The sequence below is a fragment of the Pholcus phalangioides genome, unplaced genomic scaffold, assembly GCF_987345545.1.
Source record: "Pholcus phalangioides strain wild (caught in Gottingen) unplaced genomic scaffold, Ppha-v1.0 ptg000003l_1, whole genome shotgun sequence".
NCBI lineage: Eukaryota > Metazoa > Arthropoda > Arachnida > Araneae > Pholcidae > Pholcus > Pholcus phalangioides.
In genome coordinates, this window is record NW_028301596.1 from 30601642 (window position 1) to 30624687 (window position 23046).

General features: G+C 36.1%; 1 protein-coding gene across 2 annotated transcripts in view; it reads right to left on the reverse strand.

The window, feature by feature from the left end:
• LOC149088388 (uncharacterized) overlaps positions 1 to 23046 on the reverse strand; it is a 132366-nt gene that overhangs the window by 27186 nt on the left and 82134 nt on the right. Inside the window, exon 1 of one of the 2 annotated variants that reach the window (XM_089247472.1) lies at positions 1775 to 2150. The exons of the other annotated variant lie outside the window; for it this stretch is intronic. Within the exon in view, the coding sequence (XP_089103598.1) occupies positions 1775 to 1865 (91 nt within the window). The 5' untranslated portion in view covers positions 1866 to 2150. Of the gene's footprint in view, positions 1 to 1774; positions 2151 to 23046 lie in introns of those variants that run through there. 2 annotated transcript variants of the gene reach the window in all.

The following is a 23046-nucleotide window of genomic DNA, read 5'->3' on the forward strand; positions in this document are numbered from 1 at the left end:
GCGAGTATCTTATCGAGCTGTTCTTTCATTACTAAACTACTTTCATTCATTATTATTAGTGACGAAAATAATTTACTCTGTTATCACCATACTGCCTTTTTAAACACACAAATTGCTCATAAAGCTTGGCACATGGAGCAACTTCTTTTCCTATTTCTTCCGCAGCCTCGTTTGGCAAATTGTCTATTTTGCGAAAATAACAATTGAAGAAAAGTTTCATTTGTGAAATTCAAACTATGTATAGATTTGATGGAATAATTTGCAGAAACTAATTCTTGATGTATTACATTTGGCTGGGAATGCAACCAGATAAACAATGAATATATTTATGAAGATAAAAAGGAATGCAAAATGCCGAGTGTATAAAAGTGCAGTGACTAAATTGCCCGAGTTTTGCCGTATCCCTAATAACGTATACGAATGTGCGAGTTTTCCGGATCTCGTTTCACTGATGCGGCTTATACACCGGAATGACACCCGCAATACGGCCCGCGACGCTAAAGCTGACCGTTATGTTGGCCCTTGATCAGAAAGACATTAGCCACCCCCGTTATAGACGATTGAGAATTTCATTTTGGGAAGGATCTTCCAAGCTAAATAAATAGCCGTATGGACGTCTCAGAGCCTTTGAAATGGACATCGTCCTTCCAGTCATGTACCGCATTCTAGTTGAAGTTCTGTATTTCTATGATTGAAAAAGTGTCGTTTTCTGAACGACATCTCTAAACTGGAGCTTACAACGCGATATCTCTGAATTTAAAGGATTTATTTTTTTTGCGAATTACCTTAGTTATAGGGTTTTTTTTTGTAGCACTTTATTTCCAAACTTACCAACCCAAAATTACCATTGTAATCTTATTGTTGACGCGAAAGAAATATAATTTTAGTTTGTATGGTTGAACGTTCGGTTCCTATCTTGGAACCTCGCATACCGAACTATCTATCATATGGTCTTAAAACCAGTGTTCCTGAAAGTCAATGATATTGTCCATTTGGAGGTGGCAGTAGTTACACATACATTACAGTAGTGTTTCCCAAACTTTTTTTTAAAAACAGAATGCGTTTTGATGAGAATTTTATCATCAATCCCTTCCCTTTCGACAATAATTTCATCTGTGACCCCCCTCATCCTGGTCCACTTCCAGCGGTAATCAACTTCATTCGAAATAAAACAGTGTCATCTGCTATGAGATAGTTTCTTAATTATATTGATTAGTTCTAAAGTTGAATATTATAGATGTAAAATTTCGATTTACATCTAAATGCTCAGTTAAAAGTTAAATCATTATATAAGGTTTGATACATTTTCATTCACGTTGCGAAAGATGAAAATAAATTTCTCATCACGACGTTTTTATTTTGGAAATTCTCCGCGAACCAACATTTTGGAAACCACTGCATTATAGGATTCTTTGGGTGGATTATGGGTAAGGGGGCGATGAAAACAATTTTGTTAAAAAAGGGGGGAAGAATCAGAACACAAGTTCATGAAGAGCAATGTTTCCATGAGTGGACGATATCGCCCTTTGGAAGGAAGAAGAAATGCTTATAACATTGGACCCTATTGATTCGTTTAAGAAAGGGAAGGTGAGAATGCGTTTTTTCGAAGGAATCGGTAGGTCAAATGAGTTTGCATAATTAGTCTAGCTAGATTCTATAGGAAGATCTGTAACATAGTTTTCTCGTCACTTTACTCAAAATACACGTACTCGAGCAATCAAGTTTGAGCCTGCAATAATATTCGACGTAACCCAAAACAAAGTAAATTTCTTACCTTTCGGAGGTGATTTAAACCTATTAATTAGGTAAAGCACCGAAGCCAGCACATGACCGATGATAGCGAACATGAGATTCGTTATTTCCATAGTTATGTCCTGACTAAATGAGTTTCATCCGGAGAACAATATTGTAGAGTGAGGGTGAATTATAATAAAAAAAAAATGAAGCAACCTTGACTATGTTTTTTTTTGTTATTATTTATAGAGAGAAAGCCAGAGGAGAGACAAGGGGGAAAACTGAAATTTGGGTAGAGAGAACTTCACACCACAACAAACAAACAACCGACTGCCGGCCACAGATGAGAGCCAAACTGGAGGATAAATCGGTGGGATAATAATGATGAAGACCGGTCTAGAATGTACAAGGCCAGTGATGCAGAGAACAGAAAAGAGAGAGATCTCGTTATACAGTCGAGCCGAAGGGGGAAAAAAGAATACACACGGGGAAAATGTTGTTCTTTTTTTTTTTTTTGGAAAATTAATGAAAAAGAAAAAGGAAGGATTTTTTCAGCTGAAGGAAAAGAAACGAGTCTTCTTCTTGTGATAAAATAAGACTGAATTTTCCAAGAAAAAAATGAAGACGAGGATAAAATTTTTGGGTGTAAAAAGAAAAGTAAAATCCAGCTTCTGTCCTGCAACATCTGTCCACTCTAGAGCAGCAATGGGTCAGAAAATAAAACTAAATTGCTTAAAAAAACTTTTTTTTTCCTCTGGTGAACTGGCTTCCAAAAGCCTGATTGAACGCGATTAACAACCGACTAGAAAATGGGGTTATTTATAGGCTGCAGGCTATATCTTTTTTTTAAATAATATAAAAATCGAGATAAAAAGCACCGAAACGTGAATATTCGGTTTTAAGCAAAAACAGACTTATAGAATCCTTGCATGTAAATCTGTTCGTTTTCATATGCAGACCGTATATTTTATCCTCGTATTCACTTACGATTTTTTTTCCTCGTTCTGCCACGGGGGTATCATTGTATATGTCACGGGAGAGTGTGGAAGCAAAATGAAATGATAAACTTTCATCATCGTATGCATAATTAAATGCAAAACTCTCCTTCCACATATCCCCAAACATACAGGAAGAAAGTGAATAGAGGATTTACACTACACTTCTTGATTTCGCAGAAGTGAAGTCAATGGACACTAATTATTAATTTTTCTTGTCCATTATTAGCCTATTTCTTCTTTTTTGCTTTTGTAAAATCGCTTTTAATAATGAAGTTCATCACAATCTGAGAAATTTTCGAGAAAACAATTCTTCAAAAGAAAAATTCATGTAATTAGGATTGCTTGGCTTTTTTGCATTAGTTAGCTCAACTCTGTAGCTACCGCATTGTAAAAAGTGGAATAAGAAGAAAATGATGATAAATATAAATATAATGATAATAATAAATATTTATTACGCGAAGTGAGTTATTTTTGACAAAAATTGAAGACAAAAAATCATATAAAAGATTTCAAACAATTATAGTAGTTAGTACATAATAAATTATCTAACCTGATACTTTGAAGTGCCGTCATTAGATGAAGTATTAATGTTTCCCAGCTGAACATTTAAATTTCATTCGTTCTTATATTCCTACATGATCGAGTCAAATTCATTTTAAGTATGGTAAGTATGGGGGATGGGGGTGACATACCCAAACAGAGTATTTCATAAAATAAATTTATTATAGCCGTAAAACTTTATTTAGCGAAACCGCACAAACGCATACTTCAAAACGATAAATTTTTTAGTTCAGCAGTTTCAAGTCTGTAGAAAAATTCTTCAAAATACTGCAAAATACCGTTCGCTTGTAGTTTTCTCTTAATGTAACAGATTCACTCACTCCTCTTGTGACGGTTTCGAATGGAATCGTCTTTTTTAAAAGAATATTTCATGAACAGAGAATCTTATAGAAGAAATTATATTTTCATGAATCGAAAACTTTCCTTTCTCTCCAACAGATTCATTCAACGTCCCATAACGCTAATACAAGCATGTTACATGCTGAATGCATTTCATTCCACGTGTTGACCGAACATCAGTTCCACAAGGGCTAAATTAAAAACATTCGATTCAGAAATGGTAGACTTTTTGTGTGTGCTCAAGGTAAGACAATAAACAACACGGTGGTGTTTATGTGGACCAGTTGGGTTCGACTATCACACAAAATAAAACAAAAAAGAATCAGCAGAGAATCACTTCTTTTCTCGTATCTCATTCGTGTGATTGCTGCTCTCTTTTTGGAGATATTTTTTCTTTTTGTCTTTCAAAGGGAAAACAGAAACATGACTGGATCTTCTACTTGAAAAAAAAAATAGAAGTTTGAGATAGTTTTTTTCTGTTCGCACAAAGCGTTTTGTTCTCACACGTCACAGACCGCAGAACACGTTCACAAACATGGCCAAAGGAAAAAGGATGGAGCATTCTTATATGCTTTTTTTTCTTCTCCATGTACTTATTCACAAGTTGCATGCCTCATCGACTTTAAGCAATGTGACACTTGATTTTTCTGTTTTGTTTTTGGTTCCGGGAAAAAAAGATGAGCTTTTCTTAAAAAACGATGAGAAACTAGTGATACAACGATACTTATTTTATTATTACTGTTATTATTTCGTCTAGTTTTATGAATTTCTGAGCCATACAAATAACAGTTTTTCCACTTCGGGGGAACATCAAGACAAAACATCTAAAATTTTCAACAAACTAGAAGTTTGAGATGTATTAAAACATACATAATTTTGCCTATTATATCTAGATAAACAGCGAAAAATTGACTTGGGATGTAATAACAAACACCTTCAAAGCCAACTCTTGATGTTAACGATTGCTTAAAAAGATTTTAAAGACAAATAAAGTGCGACCTAAAAACTGATTTCTCCTTACAACTCAGATAACGAAAAAATAAATAAAATAAAAAATGATTTCGTGAATAATTTAGTTTCGTTTTCTCGGATCAACCGAAGGTCGAGGCTTCTCTGTAAGTGGGCGACCAGATTTTCTTCTATACTTTCGATCCTTGAACCCACTGCGTAGGAACGAATCCGAATATATCGTACGTTATCATTACTACCCCCCTCCCTCTTTAGAATGGACAAACCCTACCACATAAAGAATGGACTATCGTCGAAGAAGAGTATGGTCTTGCGTTCCCTGGTTAGAATTAAATTTCATTTGTAATCGAAATATTTTCTCAGACCCATAAAAACGTTATCACCATCCAGAGCCTACTGGTGCGGTTGCAATGGGCCCTGCACTGTTTTGGAGCCCCACACACAGTAACGGTAACAAAATGATTGTAGAAGTGAAAAAATATATATAAATTAAAAAAATAATAAAATTGAACTTTTGGTGATATGTATATTATATTCTATAAAATATGAACTAATACTGGTTAAACTTACTCATCTCGCGAAGGGGACTCCACCGCGAAATCATGACTAGAGGAAAAACAGGCGTATTTGATGTTGGGCACCAAAAATGAGCCCCCTCCTCTTTTTCTCCCATCTAAAATATTAGTGGGAAGGGAGACGCACAAAAACAGATGCTAGCCCCGGGTAACTAAACATATGTTTCTAGTCGTGGGCTAAAATACCCAGAGCAAAACTACACCCCAAATTATTGGAAGCTTTCATAAATTCTTAAAATTATTTCTTCATTCTGATTCTGAATTTTCATCAAAATTCTGAAATTATTTTCTTCATTACTTCAAAATTTTAATCAATTGAGGAACTATTTCTTTCATCAATTCTGAATTTCCATAGTTGCTGAAATTATTATTTTTTTAATTATTTTCCTTATTTTCATCAATTCTAAAGTTTTATTAGTTTAAGAATTGTTTGGTTTTTTTTCATTTTACTGTAATTTAAAATTATTTTTAGCACTGTGTTGTGTATTCAAAGTTTTTTTTCTGGAAATTTATCAGCATTGCTGTATATTTTGTAATAGCGTATGCATTTTTGGATGCCGATTCCCCTCCCCCACAAAGTATATAAAATCTGAGCTTAAGGGATCCTAAAATTTTTTTGAACCCCGAAATTGTCGAGACAACTTTGCCCCCCCCCCCTGTTATAATAGCACCGGGCCCAGCGTCTGATAAGGGCAGCCCTGTCACCATCATAAAACAAGAAAATTTTAGCTGACGCGTACGATAGCTCAAATGAGATCTGAGTCGTGTAGAATCTGGAAAATGTTAACAACAGCTGCTTTAAATTTTTTCTTGATCCTCAACTCCACAGAGGGAATACGATTTTTTTTTAATGAGATAGACGCTGGAAGTTAAGCCCACCACAAGTAAAGAACTCGTAAGTCGGCTTACGATGGAGCAAGTAAGTAATATACGTAAGCTGTTTTCACAGATGACTGCAGTTTTATGGAAAAATTCAATCTTAATTCATACAAATTATTTGAAGGCGAAAGGAGAAGAAAAAAGTGTTGGGAATTACTTTTTTTGGTTTAATTCTTCACAACAAATCCGAAACAATTTACTCGTCTATCGGAACGTATTTTCTTCGTTATATAACCGAGCGTAAAACTAAATTCGATATTTTCAATAGTTCTCGATACACCATTTAGATACACCTGATCTATGAGGAAATACATATTTTCCACCTTAGTCTTTAATGGGAAAGAAAGTTTTATTTTTAACCGACTTCTTTTTCCATCATAATCTCAGCGTTAGATGATGTATGTGATCCGGGGCCTACAACTTCACGGACTGTGAGCAGAGACACGGCTTCTTGGGAATTTTTTGACCTGACCAACACACTGCGAACTGAACTTTCCTAAATAAAGATAATCATTTTCTGTTGTTTGTTTTTTTTTTGTCAATCCGACGATACAATATAAACTCGAATAAAATTGCAATAAATTGGTTATTTCTGGGGCATTAAAAAGGGTGCCCCTTAAATTCGTAAATAGTTTAAAAATTCACAAAAATTGAAGGAAAATTTAGTGTGGTTTGCGAAAAACTTATTCTCACGCAAGAAGAAGTATTTTTTTAGTAATAATAATAATTTTGAAAATTTCACATTTTTGTCGAAAGAGAGCGCTGCACGAAAGCGAATCACTGAGAATATGCAAATCAGAGTCTTATAAAATTGCAGGGTGTGCGATTAACAGATCATTTCTGAATGTTAATATAACGTTGCTTATATAACGTTTTCATTGTGATGTTAGCAATAGTGGATAAAGTACTGTTGTTCAAGTTGTTTTACCTCAGCCACGAATCGCATCGCTGGCTGTAGCTTTACGAACGTTTCAGACACAGAAGAGATGGACTGAGGTCCAGAATTCTGTGATTTACTTTCGTGTATCACCCTCTATCGAAAATGTTTGAGCTTTTTTTTTTCTATACTAAAATAATCCCCCTTTTGTGAGAATAACTTTTTCACAAACCGTATTTAAATGTACCGATTCCTTCAATTATGAAGAATTCTAAAACTATTTATGAATTTATAGGACACCCTGCATAAAAATCACATTCGTATCCCTTTCGGACCCGAGCATTATTTTTTTTGGAATTTTCAAGATTTTTTAGCATTTTTGATACTCAAAAAATGCATTAAAAACATAAAGGTCAGCAAATGTTTATTTTTCAATCTTTTTCCAAATTTTCATTTTGTTTTCTGAAGAAATAATTCATTTCGTTCAATTTTTTTCAGCCAAAATGATGCAGGGTATATTCATCTTGACATACAAATCTTTCTAGAATTTTATTGCTAAATTTTATGCAATAAATCGCACTTTTACTCTTTATAACACTTTTACACTTAACTCCCCGAGGTTTAAAGAACGTCTAGTGAGGAAAAAACAACCACCACCACCACATTTATGTATATGCAGGGTCAGAAATAGATATTTCAACTGAAGAGCCTGTTAAAATTTTGAATTCTTTAAACTCGCGCGACTTTTGATGAATAAAAATTTGAATTTCAAATGAAATTCATTGTTAGATATTTACGATGTTGGTAGTTAATATTCTCTGAAGCACGATTTCGCAACTAACAAGGAACACGTTAGAGGAAATATTAACATAAATTCCCCTTCGCCCCCCCCCCCCTCGTCTTTTTTTTCCAAGGGGATTACCGAAGGACGAAATTGAAACATCGTTTCCCTGTCTACAGAACGAAAGTGGACAAGACTGTGGTTTCGCTCTTATGCTCAAGTAAGAGAGCGTATCTCGTACAAATATATAATGACTTTTTCGAAATGAAGATTTTATTACAAGCAAATAGCCGAAATATTCAGATTTCAAAATCCAGGATATAGTGCTAAATATCCAAGTGTAGAAATTGTTCATCTGAATAGATCACTTTCATTTCAAAAACATAGTGAAAATATTAATTTCCAGAGTTTTTCGCAACACGACTTTTTTAGATCATATGGTCTCAAAAACAAGTGCTAATCCTCGCTACCGATGATTATTTAGGCTAGGGGGGGGGGGGGAAAGGTACGACTGAACATTTCAATTGTGTTTCTATTAATTAGCGACGCATCTACCATTTACTAGCACCAAGTAAATTTATCGACGTACATTGCACAAGGGCGAAACACCTGCTTTAAAGGACGAAAGCGACGGTACGCAGTGTTTGATGTCGCTGTTAACTAATTAAGCTCACACGTGTGGTTCAGCACAAGAATCGACCTTGTCCTATAAGTGAGGCCAGACCCAGAGCTTGAGACACGCCATCTACTCGGCGTTTCTCTCTCCATCATTGACAGATTTTACACCTATTGTTCCATGCCAGGCGGATTTCGACTAACGAGTAGTTCCTTTTCGGGGATCATTATCTTTTTTTTGACTGATGTTCAGATGGCGAGTCTTGAAGGAGTCAATAAACATGCCAAAGGTTCAAACCGAAAGGGTTTGACCAAAAGAAATACTAATGAGGGAATTTCATCGCTGGGAAGCCGTAAAAAAATACTTCCACGGAATGAAACAAAGTACATTATTATTATTTTTTTCTAGTTGAGAAAATCAACGAGAGTCAACAACCTACCTACACAATAAAAATTACATTTTTCTCAACGATGATGTCGATGAATCGCAATCGGTAATGAAGCACGGAATTTAGATGATGTTTCACTCAGGAGAAATAGTAAAATTTCCATTTTAGACAAAACAATCCTTTGCACGTGCCATAACCTTGTTTATATCATCTCATCATTAAAGATATAAAAAGTTTGGTTGAACTTTCGTGCCCGCTTCCCATCCTCTTTATAATACGTCAGTAGTTCCCAAACTTTTTGAAGCGTGACCCCTTTTTGACAAGAAATGTATCGTCGACTCTACCAAGTCGTATGGTGACCAAGTGTCCCGGTCTTCCGGGACATTTTCGATTTTTTTGCCGTGTTGTCCCGAAAGAGTATTTTTCAGGAAGCCTGTTTTTCTTGCTTTTAATTTGGCGAAATTGACTTTTAACGATACTGATAATTGTTTTAAATATTACTGTATATAAATAGTGATTTTGTTTTTTGATGTAACATTTCTTCTGCAAGATGGAAGTGTAGTGAGGTATATGTTCTCTCCTTGATTTTGATACACAGGGTGATTCAGAAAGAATCATTTGATTTCAAAATGATAATTCACTTGAAATCAACCATTATAATATTGTTCCTAAAAGGTATACACTTTCCTTTTTACATGTTACTTATCATTCTGAGTTTTCAATTTTACAAAATACAATATTTGAAATCGGATGCTTAACTTGATTATTGTACGTGTAGATTTTGAGATAAATTTAAATCATATTATACATGTATGGTCAATAGCGGTTGAGGCATTTTTTTTCCAGTTTTTACAGTTTTATTTACGTTAAAAAATATTTGTATTTTTCGCAACGTAAAAAAAATGCCTTTACTCCGATGAAGGCTACTTACCATACATGTATCGTGCAAATTTCATCAAAATCTACATGTACAGTATATCAAATTAATCATCCAAGTTAAAAATACATTTTTTATTATTTTTCGCAAAGTAAAAACGGACGTTTTTATTTTGGAGAATCTCTCACGACACCCCTAATTGATTAGTTTATGACCCACACTTTTGGAATCACTGCAATACGTGATGCTTATACAATAGCAAAATTGTATAGTAACGATACTTTGGTTATAATGCAAACTATTGACGGTCCCGGTTGATACTTATATAGAATAAGAACACTTGCTTGTAACGTAAATTGCAATGACCTCGGATATAACGGCACATTTTTCATTGCTTTCGCTTCCATGTTTATGGCGTCCGTAAAATAGCATTATCGTATTTCCCTTAATTTTTCCCGAAATTATGCAATAATGTAATGACTATAAGTATTTATCTCATATATTTGTCATATTCAATTTTTTTGCTACCGTAAAATATATTTGAAATTACTGCACATTAGCTACATTATATTTCCCGCCAATATATAAGCAATATTTGGTGAGTTCACAACAATTGCCAACATTTTTGGAAAGAATTGGCGATGTATCGTATATACGATCCCGATTACCGGCTCTTTTCTGAATCAAACATGGTCACTCCTAATCATAATGAAAGTGCTTTACGCACAATATTTTATTGCACCTGATTCATCAACCTCGGTTATAACGAGAAAATTTCACTGAATATGTAATGTCGTTATAATTGAGTTTGATTGTATTGAGACCGAGTGATTTTCAAATGGCGTGTCGTGGCAGTCTAGAGGTCTGTAATAAAATTTATTTTATTCTGAGCTTTCTAAAGAGCTATAACTATTCAACAGAAGAAATCAATAGGCTTTCTGGATATTGTGCCCAGGTGAACTTGGAAAAAAGCGTCGTTTCTTTCCACTGGGAATCGAACCCAGGATCTCTTGAACACTGGGCAAGCGCACTGGTCATAATGCCATAGACCCCAAGAGGTTCTGGGTTCGACTCCTGGTGGAGAGACTTTTCTCCAAGTTCGCCTAGGCATAATATCCAGAGAGCGTATTGATTTCATGTATCCTAGCCGAACAAAAAAATCATCATCCATTTCTATTCAACTGAAGATTATGAAAATTTGAGAATGTCTCAATGAAGACATGGGTGAAGAAATCGAGAAAAAAGAAGGCATTTCTCATGCAAAAGAGCACATGGGTAATTTTTAAGCCCATCTACTTAAACTTCATGGACAGAATTTATAAGAACGTGCTTTGCTAGTGGAACTCTTTTACGGACGGAGTGATTCCTCATCAGAAGCTTTGCTGAGGTTTTCGTCTTTCGAAGAAATGCGCTGAGACTGTTACGTTCTCAATGCAGGGGTCCTCGAACTGTGCGCCGCCAGCCTTTGTCAGGAGAGCCGCGGGTAGAAAAAGTTTGAGAATCCCTGTTTCAATGTATATTCATTAAGGCGATCACAAAGTTCTACAGCTTTCCGAGGAATAGTTACAGCTGTATGAAGCTAAGAACAAGAAAGAATTTTAAATCGAGGTTTGAGATTCCTTGAATTAGTTCACAATTATTTTATCCGAAGAGTCTTTGAAAAATGTCCTGCTCATTGCTTTACAGGGTGATTCTAAATTCGTGGAACAAACTTTAAGAGGTGATAAAAGATAACTAAACAAGCATTTTCGGTCATAAAATGTGTGGTCGAATAGCAATATCAAAGGCGGTAGAGGGTTTTTTAAGGAGTGCACAACAGCACTTCACCAAAAGAAATATTTTCCGAGTATTTGCCCCGATATCTGCTATCAACCACTCGAGGGTGCAGGGAGTTGTAATTGGGTGGGCTTCCTCATATGGTACGATGTGCATAACGCAAATCTACCACAAGTCATTGTACTGCTTGTCACAGCAAGGATCCAGAGAGGGGTGATCACTCCTTCCAAGAGCTGAATAATATGGAAAAAATTGCTGAATCCCGTATTTCATAGAGCAATCAAACAAACCTCATAATAAATCGTCTCTCAACACTGTATCTGCACCTGACGTCATTGTTTGCATAGCATGATCTTGATGGTCCTTGTACGGAATAAAAACCAAACTTTGGTTTAAAAACAAGTTTGGTTTTTATTGGTGTATATGCACCTTCGGATTGGATTGGAGTTTGGTTTTTATTCGTGCGAGGATCATTAAGGGGCCATTCAAGTATTACGTAAGTAGATTTTCAGCCATTTTTGACCCCCCCCCCCCCGTCAGCAAAATTTCGTCAGCAGCATAGAATATTTCATATCCGAACCCCCCCCCCCCCCCTCGATGCTGACGTAATACTTGAATAACCCTTAAGGTTATGTTGCGCCAAACAATGATAAGCGGTATAATGTAGTAAATTTGGCGTTACCCAGGTTGCACCATGAGAAAGAAGGTAGGTCTACTGCATTATATTCCCCTGTACCCTTCGAGTGGTTGATAGCACATATCGCGGCACACACGTCGGAAAATATATTTTCTATTGGTGAAATGCTGTTGTGCACTCCCTAAAAGCACCCTCTATTGTGTTTGCCATTGCGATTCGACTGCACATTCTATGACCAAAAATGCTTGTTTAGGTGTCCCATATTACCTCTTAAAGTTTGTCCTATGAATTTAGAATCACCCTTTATATGTTTAAATACAATGCCATATAAACCGACAAAAAAAAGGGATTCTCAATAGACAGGTTCAGTTTATCACTGTATTAATTTAGTATCTATGTATACGTACAATGAAGTGTTTCTTTCCGGAATGATTCAGAGCGATTGAAGTTATTCTCTTTTGTTACTACGTACATCCGAGCAACATCTTATTCGTTATTTCCTATCAAAGCGTGACAACTTCGTGAATGTCGGTGCTGTTGCCATTATTTGCAGCGTACACGGTGATCGAGACAAGAGATCAAGCGATCTTTCTGTTTTTGCCATTCAGTTCTCATACAAGTTCAGCCAATCCGTAGTCATACGTTCGTGATAATCGATTGTCGTAGTCATCGTCTCTGTTGAGAACAACGCTAGTTTTGTCATGCAAAAGAAAAGTTTCAATCCTTCCGAACCGGAAAAAGATAATAAATAAAAACAAAGCCATAGAGAGAAGGTCGCCGCATTCTCATCACAGAAGGTCGCACACACATCGAATGTCGACTCAGAAACGAAAATAATTCCGATTTTCACTTATGAAATTACTTTCGCGGCAGAATCAAAAAGCTTAAGAAGCATCTGAAAATATTAACCTGAGTGAAAATCAAAAAAGAAGCCCATCCATTCAGTGCCGTCTTAACGCATGGGCCCACCCGGGCACGGCCCGGGGGCCCATGATACTCTTAAGACAGCCCTGCATTCATTTTGTCTTTTAACATTCATTTCAGTTTGAAGTTCTGCGATCATCATCATCCAAGATAATGATTAGAATGAAAGCTCACTGAGAAGACTCACTGGCGTCACACAAAAAAAAATGCACGTCAATGAGAAATCGAATTTTCATGAAGAGTTTCTCAAGTCTTTTTCTTTTTCCTCCAATGTCACCAATTTTTCACGTGAAAAAAAATTTCGATTGTCTTCCTTCTTCAGATATACAGCTTTCACAAGCCAAAATAAGAAAAATGCTTGTGAAGGGGGAAAAGACAAAAGTCTCATTAGGAAGGAAAAATCGTCCTTTTAGGAACGACTAAAATGCGTCAAGGCCGTTGGGGGAAAATAAAAACCCCGAAATTACCATAAGAAAATTGCAACGTATGACGTCAGAAAATCACTTGAAAGAAGGAAAAGCTTCTCACAAGAATACTCTCAAATACCTTTTCGAAAATGAAGAAGCGGAATCTCATATCTTTGCCAAAAGCGTACGCACAAATACAGTATTTTATACACCTAGCTCTCTAAAGTTCTGATCTAGAGAAGTGTTTCTATACCTAAGGTGACATATGCCCCCCTACCCTAAGGTCTTGGGATATTCTAAGGGGCCACTGGTGAGGGGAAGCCATGCTAGGTGGCTGAGGAAGTCCACCATACATATGAAAACAAATTTTACTACAAATTAAAAAAAAATCAATACGTAGAAAGGTCTTTCTCTCCTAAATGGAGGCCCCTGAGTGAGATCGGGTTGTGGAAGTAGGCTAAGTGAAGAAAATCCCATAAAAAATCTGCTCCATGTTAGCGGACTTCAAGTATTAGACCTGGACCCTACTGCCATCTGCTGAATAAAAACAGAATTATCTGTTATACTTCCTAGAAATAAAATTGTTGGTTTTAAATCGATGTGCAGCATAAAAATACACAACATATGATATTAAACTGCAATTTATTTTTCATCTTCATGCTGAAATACCGGATACTATGTTTTTTTGAAACACCAAGATTTTGCGGCAAACATAAAAACATAATAGACGATATTATTGGCGCATAAAATTTTACACCGGTATGCAGCATGAAAATGGAAAATTCATAATTGCATACAATGTGTTGTTTATTTTTGTGCTGCATATCTTTTTCAAACCAAAAACCATTTTATTTTAAGAATTACAGTCGACACTCGTTTTTACTAATTTGTACGGACTTGATAATTAGTTCGTAAAATCGGAAGTTCGTAAATGAGAGAAATAAAAAATGAGTTAGTCATTCACATTTATTGAAGACTTCCATAAAAACCTCTTATTTTTGTTTGCTTCATCGCAACATTTTGGTAAATATAAAATTCCATAGAATTGATGTAGGAAAAAAAAATTTCAAGCAAATCTCGCTTCTCTGAAATATTTCCCTCATGATGGAACGCCACTGCAACTACTTACCGTAGAAGCGATCTTTTGCTGATCTTTCATTGGAGTATTGTATTGAATGGAATTTCCTGAATCCCGTACGTTTTTGGCAATTTCTGTCTTTGTAAGAGTTCGCAAATTAATTTCGTTCAAAATATATGTTATTTTACTCACTATCAAACAAAATATTTTCTGTTTCGATTTGTTGAGATTCCTAAAACGAAAGTAGACGAATAGCAATTGACTGAAATAAGAGTTCGGACGACTTTCTACTTAAAACGGCCCATCAATAAATAACCTAATGCAGTGCTTCTTAAAATTTTGTGTCGCCTTGCGGGTCCCTTGCCCAATTCATGGTTCATCTGCGGATTAGTTTGGAAGAAATTCTCCCTTATAAAAGAACCACTTCAAAGAATAAATAGGCATATAAATCGATATCCCCAGTATGACTATTTTATATTTTAACCTGTTTCAAAATCGGAAGTTTCTCAATATCAGAGGGAGAAAATATCGATCAAGGAATTAGAAATTCCACGTATCACATGAGACGAAGTTTCCACATTCAAGGTTTGACATCAAAACTAAAAACACCAAAAAGAGAGGAATCTCCCTCTCTCTCTCGATGAATCAACAAAAGCTACAAAACTCTCACGTGGGGAAAAAAAAGCGCCTAAATCTATGAGATTAGAAACGTCTCACGCACCATCACAAAAGAGATATATATATATATATGCGTATTTTATTTTTTATTTTCGCTACTGATTAACTGTCTGCAATACAAGTTAACATGATGAGAATCTCCGCGGTGGAGGTAGAAGGAATGATACCTCTACCACGGCCTAATCTCCAGAACGTGCTTCTCATGCGTTCGATATCTTACAAAAAAGACTGAATTCGTAAAGTGTACGAAATCGTAAGATTAATCTTGAAAGATTGCGTCTAACACAGAAACATAAAACGTTACTCAGCTGGAGACCCCTGTTCCTTTATTATACAGTATTTATTTATTTATTCCTACTTTTTTTCTTCTCCACGAATCTTTTCGACACGGAATGTTTCTTGTGATAAGGAGTAAAGGTTATGACAGTGGAATATTCTCTCGTATCTATGAGAAAAAGAGATGGATCTGTGCACATAAGAGACCTATTTGAAACAACAATGTTATGGGAAGAGCATGCCATGGTGAAGTCCGTTAACTCGCAGTTCACGTTTAAATCATAGATAAATTTCGCTTCGAGGCGTGATGAAAAAAAATCGGCTATACATTTGAACAGAAAAAGCGGCGTGTTTTATAGATCAACGGAATGATCTGTGCCGATTTTTCGGAAGCGAAGAGGCAGTAGGTTTTTCATTAATGATATGTATTATACACGGTCGAAACATTTATTTCCTCAAACATAACCTTCTTTAATAACCATATTTCATGTGTAGAACGAAATTCCCAACCCGTTTATTTCAATGATGCTGGACTCGAGTGACAGCAACATTTGGATCCCATTCACTTGGAGCATCCGATGAGTAGAACTGCTAATAGGTAACAATTTTATTTTTTCAGATGACGTGAGATTGTGGCGAAAAGAAGAAATGAACACATGCTGCAATTTACACTTGAAATCACGCACACATTTTTACATTGTTCGATTAAAGTGTTTTCAAACACTTCTTCTTTGATCAAGAACACTTAATTTTAGATGGACGAATTTGTATTTTGAACGATCTATAAGGAAGCCAGAATATACCAGGGGGACACAACTTTCCTTTCCTTATAACATGTATTGGTAGTATGATGTGTTACAGACTGAGAAAAACATTTTTCTTCAAACTGGCTCCACCTAGGGCAGCTATTGCTGTAGTTAAGGGAGGCATTTATTTAACCGTGCATGCACTTCGTACACATTCCTTCGTGGAATTCCTAACGAACTGGTACATGCAGGGACGTGTTAGGTGTGTGACTTTAATATATTTATGTCGTCAGAGTTACTCTTGTTTTTATGTTATACCGGTTCCGCCATCTGTCTTCCATATTTTGAAGTGAAAATGACAAGTGTCTTTATTTTCCCTGCCTAAGTATCGTGTTGAAGGTCTGCCTGTTATCTGAGGAGAGAGACTTTTGCCAATGGGAGACCAGGTCAGTGAAGGGAGACTGCAATGCTTCATCCGTGCATCACGCTGCTAATGCGTATTATAAGGGAAGAAAAGTTGCATCTCAAGTGCATTGGTTAGGGCGTTTGCCCGGTTAGCAAGAGAACACCGGCTCTATTCCCGAAGGAGATAACCAACTTTACTTTCAAAAGTTTGTCTCGGCATAATAATCTAGAGATCTCTCTCTTTCCTAGACGTATTGTAGGCTGAGAATAAACCTTCGTCATCCCACACAATTTTTGCAACATCACAACAAGCGCATTACCATGCACCAAATCATACCATGAGGGAGGTAGCATGCTGGATCGCTTAGGTAGGATGACTTGTATGATGCATCTTGTTCAGTGTGTCATTGTTATGAACCAACCGAAATCCTTCTTTACGATCAGTATCTGTCTTCTTCTCAAAAAGTTGATGGTATTTGGTGTTTTTTTTATCCTGGTTTTCATGTAGATTGATTGCTTCATTCAATTTTGCCATACCATCGTACTTTCTCCTCCGTCTCAACAAATTCCCCTCGAATACGCCTGTTTCATTTGATCGACTCTTATACATTGGATATTATTCTATTGCCTTTCCACTTTTGCTTTTTTTTTCAACTCAATAATATCTATATCGTGGCAAGCATTCATTCCTGACGACTATTATCAGTATCACTATTATATATAATCATCATCTGGCTGCGTGTGCGCAATGGCAATCGCTTTCCAAACCACTGAAAAATTAATGAAATGAAAAAATTTCATTGTCCTGGAAGAAAGTTATGGAAAATGAGCCAAAAAGCAAAATGGGAACCAAACAAGCTTTTTCATTTGTTTGTTTGTTTCTTCCTTTCCTTCTCCAGGCTTTGAATCATTTTCAAGTTCAACCACATCTTCAAATAAATGAAATATGATGATGGAAAAAAAAGTTTGATCGTCGCAGGGGAATCATTTCGAAAAGTTTTTTTTCCCCGTTCTTACGTAGTGGTATTAGAGAATAGCAATCAGGAAGCTCTATCGACCGCCGATGAAGTGTTAGGTAATAGCTGCAGCCCATGTCTAGCATCAAGTTAATGATCCAGAAATGTTTTTCACATCCAAGAGCAAGCATTTTTAACTGGAGGGGGAATCGCATATTTTCGCACGGAAACTGGTCGCTTGTGGCCCCAACACACACACACGAAAGTTCGCTCGTCGAATGTTTTCCCGAGGAAATGAGACATTTTTCGTTTCACGCTGCTCTTCCATCCTTCTAATAACAATAAATCAGACTTTCGCTTCATTTCAGCCGGCGGAGCTATGGTAGAACGGCGAAAATGGAAAAAAAGAGAGTTGAGACGACACACAGGGCTGAATATAACAATACGTACGTACTACTCCCACGGCGGCTTGTTACCTACTCAAGTATCCAAGTTTTAATCATGCTTCAGAAAAAAAAAAGAGGACTGGTATAAGTTATGTATTTTCCTGGAAATAAAATCACACGATCAGGGTTTTTGAAATTATCATTAATATTAACCCGTTGGGGGGAATATAGCAGAAACCACTGCACCTACAGCGCTATATCTTTCTTTAATGAAGAAGACTTTCTTCCGATTTCGAGAAAGGAAAATGGGAAATGTGTTTCATTGAAAAATCAGGTTCAAAAAATATCTGGGTTTGTCATTGCTAAAATAAAAGACTTTTAAGAAGGCCCGATATTTCGTCAATGCCGGTGAGAGTAGTGCCGTCTTAACGCATGGGCCCACCCGGGCATGGCCCAGAGATAAGAGGGGCCTCGGTAAAATGAGAAGTAGTTGAATTTTTCGAGAATTTGCTAGGTGAGGCCTCGGAAAAATGACTTGGATAGGGGGCCCACGATGCTATTAAGACGGCCCTGGGTGAGAGAATTAAAATGTTTGTCGTACTCAACCTATGTCTCAAGTGCCTGTGGAGCTATATCGATACCCATCATCTGAATTTCACACGCACAGCAACTCTTTTTTTATAATAATAACGTGATCAACATGTAATCCCCACAGATCGTTACGATCTGTCCAGGGAATTTGTTAGTGTTAGTGGACATCCATGCCCTACCCGGGATTCGAACCCAGACCTGCACAGTCAGAAGCTAGCTCCCTAACCAGTGGACTGCCAGGCGGAAAACTACTCTTCAGTGTCGAAACGGGGACATTCTGTAATACATTATAATTCCTCATTTTGATTTTATTTGAATCGTCGACCATTCCTCATCAATATGAAGTGATATTCTGATAATATTTGTTAGTTGAAACCTTTGGAAAATTTCCAAGTTCTAGTACTCCCTGTGTCAAAGGACGTTATAAACACTCCGCTGATTGATCCATACTCGGTTTATATGTTGAATATATGATTCTTCCTTTCAGATGAGATCATGTCAAGGATGAAGTCTGTATAAGGGACCATTAAGTATCACCATCAAGTATTACGTCAACAGATTTTTGGTCATTCTAGAGCCCCCCCCCCCCCTCATACCGCTAACGCATATTGGGATCAGAGACGGATCATTAAGGGAGGGGCTCTATAGAGAAGGAAGTCTATAGAGGACTTATCAGCAGTGGGGGATGTTGGTTCAGGTGCCCATAAAGTAGAGAAAAGTTTTTCCTCGTTTTTGGCATTCCACACAGGTAAAGATGCCATTTAGAATATTTCATATTTTTATAAAGGGTGGTTGATGATGTATATAATCACCGTTCAAACACCCCCCTCCTATCATCAAAAGTCAGCAAATCCAAAGTCCCCCTCTATCGATGCTGAAGTAATACTTACATGGCCCCTAATACACACACCAAATAGTATTTATTCAATGCCATTTGATGAGTGAACTTCAAATGAAATCAAAACCCACACAGCTCCTTCAGTATGAATGGTGTGCGTCATGATATTCCCGTTAAAGTTGATGTAATTCGATACTAACACTTTAAAGCATAAAGTGTTAGCTAAATACATTGCTGACAGGCCACGAGTAAACTCGTGATCGGCGCACCTTTACTTCGCGTCAGCTTCGTTCGGTCAGTGCATTCTTGGAGAGCATAGAGTGTAATTGTTGTTCAGCACAACGCACACAAGCTTCTTTAGCTAATATTTAACTAATAAAACCCATTAAGTTAAAAATGAAAAAAACGTAAAAAAAAAAAAATCAAATATTTTTTAAATAAAATTCATTTATGTATTAAACTATTATAGAAAGGTTTATTTACGTTGTTTCACTTCCACATCCAATTCCGAAATAATAGCCGGTGATATGAGATAAACTCTGAGAAAAAATGCCAGCCAACAATGTGTTAATAACGATCATGTGCTTTAATTAATAACGCGTGTATTAGATAAGGGGTGAAATGAATTGTATAAGAGTTTATGCAATTTACTTCATCCATTACCTAATACATATTGTTATTAACTAATTAATTGGTTTATTATCCATGTATATAAGAAAGCAACCCCCCCCCCCCTCCGCCCTATTTTTGGCAAAAACGGGTTCCTCATACACGTTAAAATACGGCATTCAATACTTTTCAGCGCTCAGAAATTACCAATGAAGCCTTTCAGCAGAACCGAGACCATTGCGTAGCGCCATCTCATGGCGAAATATTGAAACGTAAACAAACTCGACTGTGTTGAGAAAAAATGAAGAAATCGGTAATAAAAATTTTGAATGAAGAAAGGAAAGTATGTATATATGTATATGTGTGCGTGTGTGTGAGTGTATGTATATATATATATATATATATATTCTATTTTGATCAATTTTCTTTCATCTTCAAAAATGAATGTAATTAAAATTTAAAAATGAAGAATTCACATTTACAAAATTTGGTGAAATTTTCTCGATTTCAAACAAAACAATCTATAAATTGATTATTTTCTTATATCAGAGTTTTATTTCTTTTTCCTCTCTCTTGCTTATATAAATTATGTATGGCGATATGTTTGCATATAATGATTCTAATTTCCATTTTGCTTCAAATTAGGGGGCGGGGGGAATCGACTAAAATATTTAACTGGTTAATCAAAAAGTTTTAATCGATTAATCGAATTTCAATTGAATAATTTTTGAACGCTAACTATTCATAACAGACGTAGACTATATAATATTAACTGATGCTGTAAAAATATATTTCATTCATTTCAAGCACCTAGTTTCTAGATATGAAGATATGAATAAGAATAGATTGAGAAAGTCTGGCCGCCCGAATGAAGCAATTTATGCAATTTAATTATACTGAGCATATCCTGGAATTTCTGAAACAAACTTTAAGAAATATCTAAGAGGGGGGTTCCGCTCCCAAATGGTACTGGGGGAGGGACATGTTTCAAAACTCATGTTCACAGTGGAGACAATATATATTTTGAGATTTTCTTTTAAAACTCCAATCAAACTCAATTTGGAACTGAAATTCCGCCCATTTTTCGTTGAATTCGCTCGTATTTCCCAATCCCAAAAAATCTGATGAAATTATTGATTCAAGAATATTTAAATATAGTCACTTTTCTAAAATGTTATCAAGACGAACATCATTTAACACATCTGTTTTCTTCAAGTAAATAATGTTAATTTACATATTTTGAATGATAATTTAAATTGAATTTAAATCGAACTCGTAGAGCCGATTAACTCGACTAAACTTTTTAACTGCGATTAACATTTGATCGATTAATCGACCCGATTAATTGATTGAACGCACGAGCCCTACTTCAAATGCATACACTTTCTATGAAATTTACTTATATATTTTATATTGAAATTTTTAAGCTGTTGACGCTTTCATTCTTATAAATTTTGTCAAATTTTTGTTTACAATGTGTTTAATTTATATTTCGAAAAATTTCCAGTTTCAGGCATGTGTGATGAGTACGATTGAATAACATTCAGAATCCACGCCTGAAAAACTGAATACGAGTATTTCTCGAAAGAAGAACACAATTTTGATCATCCCAAGACACAACAATCATTTATCAAGCGATTTCCAAACGGTGCCTGCCGTGGGATAGGTCAGGGGTGCAGCGAGATATTTTGAAAATGAAATAGCTGTAATAAAATTAAATTACGTAATGCAGTATCAAAACTCAGTGAAGTATTAAAAAAAATTGGGCTTATAAACATTTTCCGGAGAATCACCGAAGAATCATTTTAATCAACTATAACTTTCGGTATCATAAAGATTAAATTTTAAGACGTTGTACAACATAATGATGTAATTTCACGGTAACTCTTACACAGACGCTATAAATGCATTGTTCCAGACATCCATATACACGTGGATTCGTTGCCAGTGATTGAGATGATAGCTCTGACACGTTGATTCAGTTATGCAGCACGTTTTTGAAGACAGACATTCCGGTAATAGATGTTCGTTCTGGTGTCACGCGTTCTGTCTAATGATGAGACAGACTGTGCGGTACGTAACAGGAAAAAGAAACCCCGTCGAATTAATGCCCCGCGTGAACTTTAAATGTCAATGAACCGTAAACTTTTCAAGTCGCTAATTTCTAGAAACGGAAAATACCGATAGAAATCTTTAAAACACGTCAACTGTTTCCATGTGGTCACGATTAAGATGTTTTAAGAGGTATATTATTAATAAAAGAGTGCACGGCCGGCACTTTGTCCGTCCTTGAATTCATTCTGAATTGCGTTACGTATTTGTTACAGCGCACTACATAATTTCCGAGATACCATTCTGATGAAGAGCAAAAGAAAAAGTAGGCTACCTACGAATGTTCTCTTTTATTTTTTCATTTGTTGTTCTTCAAATGTAACTGTTTCTTTTTATTTCTCACACCCTCGAGACCCTCTTTTCCGTTCTCGTTCAAGAGATATCGCCCATCTAGACAGCGGGGCCGCCACGCTAAGTTGGGTTTACGTGGTGTTCTCGATCCAGCTATAAACAACACGAGGCGGACGTTTCGGCCAGACAGTGTATTTTTTTTTTTTGTTTCTTCTTTGTTCTTTCTTTGTATTCGTGAATTTCCCTTGACCGGTCTGAAGAACCGGTTTGGATGATGGAGGAAAGGAAAAAGGAATTCGTACGATTTCGATGTGACTGCTCCTCGAACGCCCACAATCTCTAGTTCAAAAAGCATCTCGTATATCTTTACGGTATTCGGTCCGTCCAGTGGTAATCACCCCTCACGTCGATCATTTCCCTCATGCCATTCCTTTCACGCACTGCATTATTGCTTATGAATTCTGCTGAGGTCACTGCAGATCGTGAACTTATTTAATCCGTTATAATAAGAAAAGAAACATAAAAACTGAAAGAGGAAGAGCTTTATATATATAGAACGGGTGATTTCTCCGCTTATGACGTCGATGGGAAGAACTTCTACATGATTTTTGAACCTTTTGGCGGAACCAAATGAAGATGATAGAAAGACTTTTTTGGAATCTCAAGTAGCGTTCTCTTCAGCTGTGGTTATGAAGAAAATAGTATTGCAGACATTCTCAATTTAGTTAAAATCTTTGTCGAC